Source organism: Nerophis lumbriciformis, linkage group LG14 (assembly GCF_033978685.3).
Source record: "Nerophis lumbriciformis linkage group LG14, RoL_Nlum_v2.1, whole genome shotgun sequence".
NCBI lineage: Eukaryota > Metazoa > Chordata > Actinopteri > Syngnathiformes > Syngnathidae > Nerophis > Nerophis lumbriciformis.
This window is the reverse complement of record NC_084561.2, coordinates 17728824-17742530: the sequence shown is the minus strand read 5'-3', so window position 1 is coordinate 17742530 and position 13707 is coordinate 17728824. Positions and strand designations below refer to the sequence as shown.

At 39.8% G+C, this 13707-nt stretch overlaps 1 protein-coding gene and 1 long non-coding RNA gene across 2 annotated transcripts in view; one reads left to right on the top strand and one right to left on the bottom strand.

The window, feature by feature from the left end:
* The window catches only part of LOC133616552 (uncharacterized), a 45464-nt gene extending 44314 nt beyond the window's left edge, over nt 1-1150 (top strand). Inside the window, exons 3-4 of the long non-coding RNA XR_009816877.2 lie at nt 66-114; nt 345-1150. This is a non-coding gene — a long non-coding RNA (uncharacterized lncRNA). The remainder of the gene's footprint in view (nt 1-65; nt 115-344) is intronic.
* The window catches only part of jak3 (Janus kinase 3 (a protein tyrosine kinase, leukocyte)), a 39145-nt gene extending 37268 nt beyond the window's left edge, over nt 1-1877 (bottom strand). Inside the window, exons 1-3 of the mRNA XM_061941910.1 lie at nt 1845-1877; nt 555-761; nt 349-466 (exon numbers count right to left, since the gene is read on the bottom strand). Of these exons, the coding sequence (XP_061797894.1) occupies nt 349-466; nt 555-753 (317 nt within the window). The 5' untranslated portion in view covers nt 754-761; nt 1845-1877. The remainder of the gene's footprint in view (nt 1-348; nt 467-554; nt 762-1844) is intronic.
* Nucleotides 1878-13707: the final 11830 nt, after the last annotated feature.

The window sequence follows — 13707 nt, the reverse complement described above, 5'->3', positions numbered from 1 at the left end:
CTATGTACATATTAGAAACAAAGTCATTGAGATATTGACATGCAGATTTTTGTTTTTTCCCACAGGTATTTACTTCATGAGAGCTCAAACTTGTCCAAGAAGACCATTCTTAAGGTAATAAAACATACTTCTTTGGTGGTACATTGTCAGAAAACAATGGCTATTATTATGACATTTACAGTAGTGTATGTTGTAGCCTACTAATTCCCTATGTGTAACTACAAACATATCCTCCTTAAAATTGCCCTCTCAATGTCAATTTGCAAGTATATATTTTGAACATATTTAAAAGTAGTTTAATCCTTGAATTTCCTGAGTTGTTTTCTAAATTGGTAATTTAACAGGCACCTGACTCTGAAGTGGACCTGTACGTTTTCTTCCGTTTTGAACATGTGCGATGGAGGATACCAGAATGAGAGGTCACCAGACGCCAAACCAAAAAGACTTTGGTAAACTGGTAAAATTCCTGGATAGATCAAACATAAGATTATGGGGAAAAATACAGAAAGTTCCTGCAGCAAGCTTTTGAGAGAATACATATTTGAATTTCTTACCACATTTTTTGGCTGCTTGGATGCAGACATTTTCAGCAGAGACGTGGCCACCTGTTATGTTTATTGTTAATGCATCCTTTGTGGGAGGAAAGAAGTAGAGATGTACTTGCAAACTGGGACCAGTGCTTGAACTGGACCTCTGGCTTCCTCCACGATCTCTGAATATCAGTGGAGTAAACTCCTCCTCACTGAGATCCATGGATGCTTCTAAGAATTTAAATAATTCAATATCGTTAATTTTTTTCATTGCAGTTTTAACCAGTTCTCACCATTTAGTAAAGATTAACCTATTTATTTTTTTATGTGAATACAGGATTTTTCATAACTTCTGTTACTTAGCTTTGTCCCAGTTCATGTACAGAGACATCCGATCGAATGAAGCTTAAGAGGTGCTGCAAAAAGGAATGGAGGAAACTGCCCAAAAACAGGTGTGCTAAGCTTGTGTCATTGTATTCAATAAGACTTAAGGGTGTAATTGCTGCCAAAGGTGCATCAACAAAGTATTGAGCAAAGGCTGTGAATACTTATAAACTTGTTTTTTTTATTATTATTTTTAATAAATTTGCTAAATTAAAAATAACACAACTTTTCACTTAATCATTATGGGGTATTGTCTGTAAAATTTTGAGGACAAAAATGTATTTATTTTTGGAATAGGGTCATATTATAAGAAAATGTGTACTTTCCGGATACACTGTATGTCAGCAGCAAAGTTGCAAGTTTGCATCTCCTAAATGCAACCAACCTGATGGCTAAACTGATTAGTGCTCTTGTTTACATGCCATCCCCGTAATCTGTTATATCTCACTCAGTGCATAGCAATAGGATGGTGTCTGTATGTGTCCTACATTATATTGTTCACAAAAGAAGGAAATAATTGTGGTAGTTTAACATTGTATTATATTCATAGCGGACATACAGTAATTTCAGACTAAACTAATGTCACCGCATCTGCTGTTACTCCATGCGTCATCAATGTTCCATTGATGACTGGAAGTAGTCTGAACAAGTTTTGTAGATTTGCTTTTACTGGCAACTAAATTTGACACAAATATTTATTAGCGACAAAGAAACCCGTGGAACCTGTATTTTTAATTTCTGTGCACATTCATCGTACTTGAGGACAACGGCTTGATGTTAAAAGCTTTGCTTTACCTGTATAAAAGTATGGTTACAAAATCAGTCAGTGATTCAAACAGTTGTAGCATTGCAACTATTTGCATAAATCATGTTTTGATCCTCTATGATTCAGGTTATATTGTATGTTTTAGCATAAGTTGATTCACTTACGTGCAGAAGTCGACCTCTGATCTTCCTGGAAAAGAGAAGCTACAGGCTGCTGCGGTTTCCCTCTTCAGTGTACAAGTTCTTTGCAGTTTCCTGTCACTGTAAAAAAAAAAAAAACATGGCCTAAACGACAAACATGGTGGTTGCATTCAGACTTTTCACATTTGTATTCTTAGGTTGTAGTTCTTTCCGTTTTCTTTGTTAAAGTATTGGCATATTATTTACTATACAAGGCTTTCAAATAGTCATGGACCAGCTACTCCTGACCTAAGATTAAAAGTCGCATTAAAAAGCCATAGTTAAAGTTAAAGTACCCATGATTGTCACACACACTAGGTGTGGTGAAATTATTCTCTGCATTTGACCCATCACCCTTGATCACCCCCTGGGAGGTGAGGGGAGCAGTGAGCAGCAGCGGTGGCCGTGCCCGGGAATCATTTTTGGTGATTTAACCCCCAATTTCAACCCTTGATGCTGAGTGTCAAGCAGGGAAGTAATAGGTCCCATTTTTATAGTCTTTGGTGTGCCTCGGCCAGGGTTTGAACTCACGAGGATTCTTGCTTTGACTTCAATAATAATCAGAATTTTGACCAACAACTATTTTGTTATTACAGACAAAGAAAATCCCTGAAGGTCTTATTGATTACAATTCTGTACAGTGCACCTATTTGAATCACTTCTAGTTGCGGGGGATTCAGGTTATAACGTCCTGGAAGTTACAATATCTTGACAGAATACTGCATTTTAGGTATGTTCCCATTAATTGCACAAAAATGAATGAATACATCTGTTGTCTAGGCAGGTTGGATGGATGGTGAGTGTGTATGAATGTGTGTTATACACTGTATACAGCCCATACAAACATGAACAAATGCTGATTAGGCGGCTGAAAGGTTGTTTAGTAGGTAATGGGGTCCTACAGGCTTTAGCAGGTCAGCTCAATGTAAAATCTAATGAAACCGTACGTGCACGTGTGCACATAAACTGCTGTGACGTGTCTACATGATGGCCATCTTTTGGTGGGGGCAACGTTTCCATTAAAGGCAATGCATGTCAAGTACATCTAGCTGTGGCCGCAGACACTCTAAGTCGCTCCCACTCAGTGGTGACGACAACGGAAGTGAACCGGGTCTTAAAGACAAGCCCACAGTGGTGCTGACAATGCGAGAGTGGACACTTGATTTGTAGCGTGATGGCTAATGCAACACACCAGTTATTATTTCAGTTGTTGAATGTATTGCTTTTTTCGTCCTATTATATGCAACGATTTCCGTGTTACGTACAAGTACATCTGGTTGCGGCCGCGCCCACTTTTAGTCTAAGTCGGGCCCACTCATAGTCGTATCCACTTAAATACTTGACAACAGAGGTGACCACAACAGAAGTAAAGCGTGTCTTAAATGAAAGGAAATCAGAAAAAAATTACAAACCCCGTTTCCATATGAGTTGGGAAATTGTGTTAGATGTAAATATAAACGGAATACAATGATTTGCAAATCCTTTTCAACCCATATTCAATTGAATGCACTACAAAGACAAGATATTTGATGTTCAAACTCATAAACTTTTTTTTTTTTTGCAAATAATAATTAACTTAGAATTTCATGGCTGCAACACGTGCCAAAGTAGTTGGGAAAGGGCATGTTCACCACTGTGTTACATGGCCTTTCCTTTTAACAACACTCAGTAAACGTTTGGGAACTGAGGAGACACATTTTTTAAGCTTCTCAGGTGGAATTCTTTCCCATTCTTGCTTGATGTACAGCTTAAGTTGTTCAACAGTCCGGGGGTCTCCGTTGTGGTATTTGACGCTTCATAATGCGCCACACATTTTCAATGGGAGACAGGTCTGGACTACAGGCAGGCCAGTCTAGTATCCGCACTCTTTTACTATGAAGCCACGTTGATGTAACACGTGGCTTGCCATTGTCTTGCTGAAATAAGCAGGGGCGTCCATGGTAACGTTGCTTGGATGGCAACATATGTTGCTCCAAAACCTGTATGTACCTTTCAGCATTAATGACGCCTTCACAGATGTGTCAGTTACCCATGTCTTGGGCACTAATACACCCCCATACCATCACAACTGCTGGCTTTTCAACTTTGCAGCTATAACCATCCGGATGGTTCTTTTCCTCTTTGGTCCGGAGGACACGACGTCCACAGTTTCCAAAAACAATTTGAAATGTGGACTCGTCAGACCACAGAACACTTTTCCACTTTATATCAGTCCATCTTAGATGAGCTCAGGCCCAGCGAAGCCGACGGCGTTTCTGGGTGTTGTTGATAAACGGTTTTCGCCCTGCATAGGAGAGTTTTAACTTGCACTTACAGATGTAGCGACCAACTGTAGTTACTGACAGTGGGCTTCTGAAGTGTTCCTGAGCCCATGTGTTGATATCCTTTACACACTGATGTCGCTTGTTGATGCAGTACAGCCTGAGGGATCGAAGGTCACGGGCTTAGCTGCTTACGTGCAGTGATTTCTCCAGATTTTCTGAACCCTTTGATGATATTACGGACCGTAGATGGTGAAATCCCTAAATTCCTTGCAATAGCTGGTTGAGAAAGGTTTTTCTTAAACTGTTCAACAATTTGCTCACGCATTTGTTGACAAAGTGGTGACCCTCGCCCCATCCTTGTTTGTGAATGACTGATCATTTCATGGAATCTACTTTTATACCCAATCATGGCACCCACCTGTTCCCAATTTGCCTGTTCACCTACGGGATGTTCCAAATAAGTGTTTGATGAGCATTCCTCAACTTTATCAGTATTTATTGCCACCTTTCCCAACTTCTTTGTCACTTGTTGCTGGCATCAAATGATTAATTGCAAAAAAAAAAAATGTTTATCAGTTTTAACATCAAATATGTTGTCTTTGTAGCATATTCAACTGAATATGGGTTGAAAATCATTTGCAAATCATTGTATTCCGTTTATATTTACTGTACATCTAACACAATTTCCCAACTCATATGGAAACGGGGTTTTTAATAAATACTGATAAAAAATAACTTTCCGTTAAAGGGGAACTGCACTTTTTTTTTTTAATTATGCCTGTCATTCACAACCCTTTTGAGAGACATGACGATATTTTTTTTTTTTGGCATTCTAAAAATTAAATAAATGCGATCAAAAGTCTGCTTACAATGGAGCAATTCCGCCTACAAAGCCCTTAAAAAACATCCAAACATCTCCATTGAGGTTCTATATACATGATGTAAGTATATATGTAATGTAGTCATGGGCACATTTACAAACCCCGTTTCTATATGAGTTGGGAAATTGTGTTAGATGTAAATACAAACGGAATACAATGATTTGCAAATCATTTTCAACCCATATTCAGTTGAATATGCTACAAAGACAACATATTTGATGTTCAAACTGATAAAGATTTTTTTTTTTGCAAATAATCATTAACTTTAGAATTTGATGCCAGCAACACTTGACAAAGAAGTTGGGAAAGGTGGCAATAAATACTGATAAAGTTGACGAATGCTCATCAAACACTTATTTGGAACATCCCACAGGTGAACAGGCAAATCGGGAACAGGTGGGTGCCATGATTGGGTATAAAAGTAGATTCCGTGAAATGCTCAGTCATTCACAAACAAGGATAGGGCGAGGGTCACCACTTTGTCAACAAATGGGTGAGCAAATTGTTGAACAGTTTAAGAAAAACCTTTCTCAACCAGCTATTGTAAGGAATTTAGGGATTTCACCATCTACGGTCCGTAATATCATCAAAGGGATCAGAGAATCTGGAGAAATCACTGCACGTAAGCAGCTAAGCCTGTGACCTTCGATCCCTCAGGCTGTACTGCATCAACAAGCGGCGACAGTGTGTAAAGGATATCACCACATGGGCTCAGGATCATTTCAGAAACCCACTGTCAGTAACTACAGTTGGTCGCTACATCTGTAAGTGCAAGTTAAAACTCTCCTATGCAAGGCGAAAACCGTTTATCAACAACACCCAGAAACGCCGTCGGCTTCGCTGGGCCTGAGCTCATCTAAGATGAACTGATACAAAGTGGAAAAGTGTTCTGTGGTCTGACGAGTCCAAATTGTTTTTGGAAAACTATGGACGTCGTGTTCTCCGGACCAAAGAGGAAAAGAACCATCCGGATTGTTATAGGCGCAAAGTGTAAAAGGCAGCATGTGTGTATGAGGGTGTATTAGTGCCCAAGACATGGGTAACTTACACATCTGTGAAGGCGCCATTAATGCTGAAAGGTACATACAGGTTTTGGAGCAACATATGTTGCCATCCAAGCAACGTTACCATGGACGCCCCTGCTTATTTCAGCAAGACAATGTCAAGCCACGTGTTACATCAACGTGGTTTCATAGTAAAAGAGTGCGGGTACTAGACTGGCCTGCCTGTAGTCCAGACCTGTCTCCCATTGAAAATGCGTGGCGCATTTTGAAGCCTAAAATACCACAACGGAGACCCCCGGACTGTTGAACAATTTAAGCTGTACATCAAGCAAGAATGGGAAAGAATTCCGCCTTAGAAGCTTAAAAAATGTGTCTCCTCAGTTCCCAAACGTTTACTGAGTGTTGTTAAAAGGAAAGGCCATGTAACACAGTAGTGAACATGCCCTTTCCCAACTACTTTGACACGTGTTGCAGCCATGAAATTCTAAGTTAATTATTATTTGCAAAAAAAAAAAAAGTTTATGAGTTTGAACATCAAATATCTTGTCTTTGTAGTGCATTCAATTGAATATGGGTTCAAAAGGATTTGCAAATCATTGTATTCCGTTTATATTTACATCTAACACAATTTCCCAACTCATATGGAAACGGGGTTTGTATAATAAGATTTAATATTTACGTATTTTGATCATTTTAAGCATATGTGCCGCATTAATTTCAACAAACACAAAAAAAACATCACTAACTGTACAATGTCTGCTGTCATTAGGATGCTGACTGCTAAGATGTACATATATTCCCATTTAGGTGAATAATATCTCATAATCCTCACAAATAAACGGGGTGGGAGGCGGGTGCACCAAGCGTCTTTTTGTGTCGTTCTGGCCTTTTTTGGGTTCTAAATGGCTGTCAAAGTGTACCAACTTCTCGGAATACCTACTCAGACTTCTTCTGTCCAGGTGAGGTGCATGGTTTATGATCTACAATAAACTTACAGGAAGCGAGGAAGCAGTAGACCACTCGATGATGCAAACATAGGGACACACAGTAGTGATCACGGCGTCGCTATAAATAGTTAGTCTTTGTTAGCGCTTATAATAAAGATATCACTAATACTGTCATGGCGTGGACTTTTTCGCAGCTTACTGCGTGGATCGTTTTCCCGGGATGCAATCGGACTTGACCGGACAAGGCTTGCAGGTAAAAACATGATTTATTTATTCAAAGTCAATGAAGAAGAAACAAAAGGCGCACACAAGGCGGAGACACAAACTTGGCGCAGGGAACAAAACTAACACATGGGCAGAAACTATGGACATGAAACAAAACTTACTTGGCAGAGCATGAATCAATGGCATGAACAGCAAAATCAGAGTATCAATGTCAATGTCGCCAGACCGACTAACTTGCCAAACAGGCTTAAATAATAGTCTCATGATTAGAGGCAGGTGCGTGAGTCACATGAGGACAGGTGAAACTAATCGGTCGTCATGGTGACCGAACAAGGAAGCGAAAAAACAGGAACTAATGGTGGAGTCTTAAACAAACAGAACATAACTAAACAAAACATGATCTAGACTACAGATCATGACAAATACTTGGTTAATATTCAAGTCACAAAATGTAAATTGAGTATTGTTGGCGGTTTTTGAATGGTTATTTATTGGATATTATGGTCGAAATAGTGGCTCTCCCATTGGCTCAACTTGAAGTGGACTTTTATTTATGTTTAGTATTTAAAATAACAAATCCATCCGTTGTCATCCATGCATCCATTTTCTACCGCTTGTCCCGGGGTGCTGGAGCCTATCTCAGCTGCATTCGGGCGGAAGGCGGTGTACACCCTGGACAAGTCGCCACCTCATCACAGGGCCAACACAGATAGACAGACAACATTCACACTCACATTCACACACTAGGGCCAATTTAGTGTTGCCAATCAACCTATCCCCAGGTGCATGTCTTTAGAGATGGGAGGAAGCCGGAGTACCCAAAGGGAACCCACGCAGTCACGGGGAGAACATGAAAACTCCACACAGAAAGATCCCGAGCGCAGGATTGAACCCAGGACCTTCATATTGTGAGGCATTTACCATGAATTGATTAACGTGGACCCCGACTTAAACAAGTTGAAAAACGTATTCGGGTGTTACCATTTAGTGGTCAATTGTACGGAATATGTACTGTACTGTGCAATCTACTAATAAAACTTTCAATCAATCAATCAAAAAAAGCAGACACACTAACCCCTCTTCCACCGTGCTGCCTGATGTAGAAATGATTTTAAAAATGTATTTGTAAACATCGGCCCGACCTTGGCTAAACGAATACCAAAAATTAAAATTGATAATAAAATTGGAGAAACTATAATAGATAATATAAACAGTATTTTTCTTGATAAAGTAGACACAATTAAAATATTACAAACTGCAAAGCAGTGTCCAAATAAGATTATGTAGACATGAATATGACATTTATAAAGAGCATCATAGATCTAGTTATCGTACCACATTTGTAGTTTATCATTCATGAAAGGGATATTTCCAGATCATATAAAAATTGCTAAAGTAATACCTTTTTACAAAAGTGGAAACAAATACGGCTTTTTACAATTACAGACCAATATCAGTGCTGCCACAGTTCTCAAAGATCTTTTTTTCCTTAAATTTATTTAATAGATATGACATTAAGTAATAGTTTCATTCCAATCACTCAACAACAACAGCAATAATTGATTTGGTAGAAGAAATTTCAACTGCAATTGATAGAAAACAATATTTAGTAAGTATTTTCATTGATCTTCAAAAAGCGTTTGATACGCTCGATCATAAGTTATTATTGGACAAACTGTACAAATATGGAATAAGAGGAGTGGGTCAACAGTTACCCGAAGGACAGAAAACAGTTTGTGGAAGTTAACAATTGGAAGTCTGCCTTACATAATATTAGTTGTGGAGTACCACAAGGATCAGTCCTTGGACAAATACTGTTTCTCATGTACGTTAATGATATTACCATGGTTTCCCAACTGTTTAAGTGTATTTTTTTCAGGACAAAATATTACAGATGTGTTAGAGTCTGGTTGAAAATTCATTCATCAAAATTAAAAGATGCTTTGATGTTAATAGATAATCCTTGAATACTAGTAACACGAAATTTAGGATTTGTTGCTGTAGTAGGAAAAGTGTGGATGGCTCATTATATGTCGAAGGATCAAGTTTTTGGGTGTTATGATCGATGAACATATGTCATGGAAATCACATATAAATGATACAGAAGCTAAAAAGTATCTAAAACTATTGCTATTTTACACAAAGTGAAGGAATTGCTAAATCAAAAAGCCATGTTTTTTTTTTTATCTATAACTCACTGATTGTTCCATCTCTAACACACTGTATTGAAGTGTGGGGTAGTGCCTGTAAAACATATTTAAATCCAATTTTCCTTCTGCAGAAAAGAGCTGTAAGAATCAATACTGGAAATGCATACAAGGAAACCATAAACCCAATATTCAAACAGTTAAACTTATTAAAATTTCATGAACTGGCAGAGTATAATATCAATCAATCAATCAATCAATCAATGTTTATTTATATAGCCCTAAATCACAAGTGTCTCAAAGGGATGCACAAGCCACAACGACATCCTCGGTTCAGATCCCACATCAGGGCAAGGAAAAACTCAACCTAGTGGGATGACAATGAGAAACCTTGGAGAGGACCGCAGATGTGGGTGGGAGGAAGCCGGGGCGTCGAGTGGATCTAGCATAATATTGTGAAAGTCCCGTCCATAGTGGATCTAACATAATAGTGAGAGTCCAGTCCATAGTGGGGCCAGCAGGGGACCGACCCGAGCGGAGACAGGTCAGCAACGCAGAGATGTGCCCAACCGATGCACAGGCGAGCGGTCCACCCCCCGGTCCCGACTCTGGACAGCCAGCACTTCATCCGTGAAACCTGTGACACCCCTCCCCCCCAAACCCTCCACGAGGGAGAGGGGGGGCAGAGCAGAAAATAAAATAAATGGCAGATCAACTGGTCTAAAAGGGGGGTCTATTTGAAGGCTTGAGTATACAAATGAGTTTTAAGATGGGACTTACATGCTTCTACTGAGGTAGCATCTCTAACTGTTACCGGGAGGGCATTCCAGAGTACTGGACCCCGAAAAGAAAACGCTCTATAGCCCGCCGACTTTTTTGGGGCTCTGGGAATCACGACTAAGCAGGAGTTCTTTGAACGCAGATTTCTTGCCGGGGCATATGCTACAATACAATCAGCAAGATAGGATGGAGCTAGACCGTGTAGTATTTTATACGTAAGTAGTAAAACCTTAAAGTCACATCTTAAGTGCACAGGAAGCCAGTGTTCTTGTCAACAGTCTAGCAGCCGCATTTTGTACCAACTGTAATCTTTTAATGCTAGACATAGGGAGACCCGAAAATAATACGTTACGGTAATCGAGACGAGACGTAACGAACGCATGAATAATGATCTCAGCGTAGCTAGTGGACAAAATGGAACAAATTTTTGCGATATTAGGGAGATGAAAGAAGGCCGTTTTAGTAACACTCTTGATGTGTGACTCAAACGAGAGAGTTGGGTCGAAGATAATACCCAGATTCTTTACCGAGTCGTCTTGTGTAATTGTTTGGTTGTCAAATGTCAAGGTGGTATTAATAAATAGGTGTTGGTGTGTAGCAGGACCGATAATCAGCATTTTCATTTTCTTAGCGTTGAGTTGTAAAAAGTTAGCGGACATCCATTGTTTAATTTATTTGAGACACGCCTCCAGCTGACTACAATCCGGCGTTTTGGTCAGCTTTAGGGGCATGTAGAGTTGGGTGTCATCAGCATAACAGTGAAAGCTAACACCGTATTTGCGTATGATGTCCCCTAGCGGCAGCATGTAGATACTGAAGAGTGCAGGGCCAAGAACCGAACCCTGGGGAACTCCACACGTTACCTTAACATAGTCCGAGGTCACATTGTTATGGGAGACACACTGCATCCTGTCAGTAAGATAAGAGTTAAACCAAGACAAGGCTAAGTCTGACATACCAATACGTGTTTTGATGACGCATCAGAATCCATTGTTAGCAATAGATCATTAGTCATTTTTGCGAGGGCTGTCTCCGTAGAGTGATTTGCCCTGAAACCGGATTGAAAGGGTTCACAGAGATTGTTAGACGCTAAGTGTTCATTTAGCTGCTGTGCAACAATTTTCTCGAGGATTTTCTAAATAAAAGGAAGGTGGGACACCGGCCGGTAGTTTACCATGAGGTCAGGATGGAGGCTAGGTCTTTTGAGCAGAGGATGAATATCCTGAAAATCATGTACAAAGCACATGCAACAATTCTACCAAACAATATTCCAAACAGATTTGTAAAAATAAGAAAGTAATTATAATCTGAAAGAAACTGAGATCTTTAATAACTGTAGATTTAGAACAGTGATAATGGACATACGTATTTCAATCAGAGGTGTTAGTTATGGAACAAACTTGGCAGTGGAATAAAACATTGTAAGTCTCTTTCTGTATTAAAAAAAACAAGTAAAAATCATGATGATGAAAAGATATGACTGAGTAGAATTATTTTTTCATTATTGGTTAAATTGTTGTAAAATGAAAATATGACTTTGTAGTCGCCAACACTGAAAGTCAATTGTTGTTTGTGAGAGCTATGACAAAGAGAAATGGGACAAGAGTTTTTCTCTGCAGCACACCTGTCTAAAAGACAAACTATTTGGTGTTTCCATCTGGTGTCTTCACCTTGGCTCTCGTGTTCTTGTGCATGGCTTTTATAGCCCAGAGCAGGTTAGGAGGAACACCGTAAGCCTTGAGGATTTTCACCATTATGCCTCTGTATATTGAGTCAAAAGCATTTTTGACATCAATTAAACAGAGGATTGCCATGAGGTAGTTCTTCTTTACCTCCTCAATGAATCTCCTTAAAGCCAAGATATGGGATATAGTGGTCCTTGCCGTTTTGGTTGTCCCTCAGATGAGGCTTAATGGTAACCTTAATCCAGTTTAGTATCATGCGGTTGTACATTTTCGCTGTGACACAGATCAGGCTAATACCACAATAGTTTTCAGGCTTAGACAGATCTCCAGACTTCGACAGTGGGATGATGTTGGAGAGGGATCATATATCAGGCTAGATGTTTTCTATCAGAGCAAAGTTGCACATTCCAAATACAATCTCATCAAAGGGCTTCTGGAGGGATGCCGTCCCGCCCAGTACTTTTTTCCTGCTTCAAGGTTGACTTTACTTTGTCAAACTCCGTGACTGTAAAAGGGCCATTGTCAATGTCGAAATTTCTGAGAATGCAGATATTAGCTCTGCTGCTCCTTCCACTTCTGGGTGTGCTCGGAAGAGATCCCGCAAGTAGGTTAACCATGATACCAGTCTCTCGCTTGGGCTGCTGCCTGCCAGGTGTCCCTCTGCCCTCTTAGGCCCACTAATCTTTATGAACTTCCATGACTCTGTATACCGTCGCTCGCCAAGCTGTGCCTCCATCTTCATCATCTTGTCCATCTGTTTCTCCCCTTTTAATTTGGTTGTAGATGTTGAACAGCTGGCGTTTGGCCTAATACAACAACTCATACACAATTCTCTGTGGACCTCTCTTTCTCAAAGCTTCTACCCACCTCCTCTGTCCGTGTCCGTGCCCTCTTGACCTACGGGTGTTTGGATGTTGGGGATGTTATAGGTCTCCTCTTTGTCAGCACCCATCTTCTGGTGGCCTTTTCATTAGCGGCGAGAAACTAGATGTTTTTCGCTGCCGTTGGTGGTGTTAGGTGAGTCTTCTGAACCAAGTCTTGTGTTGAAGTCCACTAGGAGCAGCATGCACTAACTACGAGCACTACCACTCCAGTACTACTGCGCTGACGTTTCTCACGCACTCTTTCTACAACTGTAACAAACACACACACACACACATACAAACACAAACACACACACACACACACACACACACACACACACACACACACACACACACACACACACACACACACACACACACACACACACACACACACACACACACACACACAATGACCGTGGAAATCTTCTTTAGGCAGTCGTCTTCATAAATCTCTCTGAAATGGCACCAAACAAAGGTTTTAGCATCATCACCTTGCCCAATGCGGAGTCACTAAATATGACTTTGATCCAGTTATCCATAGTACATGATAGCTTTTCCTTAGCCCATCTTAACCTGTTTTTTTTTTTTACTATTTAAGTATCGATGTCTTTCATTTAGCTTTTTTGGATTTTTATCCCATTTCCTTTCGACGGTTTCTAAAATTCTAGTCAGAGACTATCATTAATGATGTGCAGATTGATACGAAAGTATCGATACCGCTGATACCAGATCTTTATGCTCTAATGTCAATTCTCGCTTCAAAGACATGCACCTGGGGATCGGTTGATTGGCAACACTAAATTGGCCCTAGTGTGTGAATGTGAGTGTGAATGTTGTCTATCTAAAGGACAAAAATACAACAAAATACAGGACTTAGTTCTTTAGCACGTTTTAAGTTCACGTCCACAGATATTGTTTGACCATGTTTTTTATTTAATTTTACTTGGCGAAATACTCTTTTAACATGGTTATGAATTATTCACTACAAACAGAGTTGGAAAAAGGGGAGGAGGGGTAGCACTTTTTGTCAATCGAGTTTTAAACTGTAG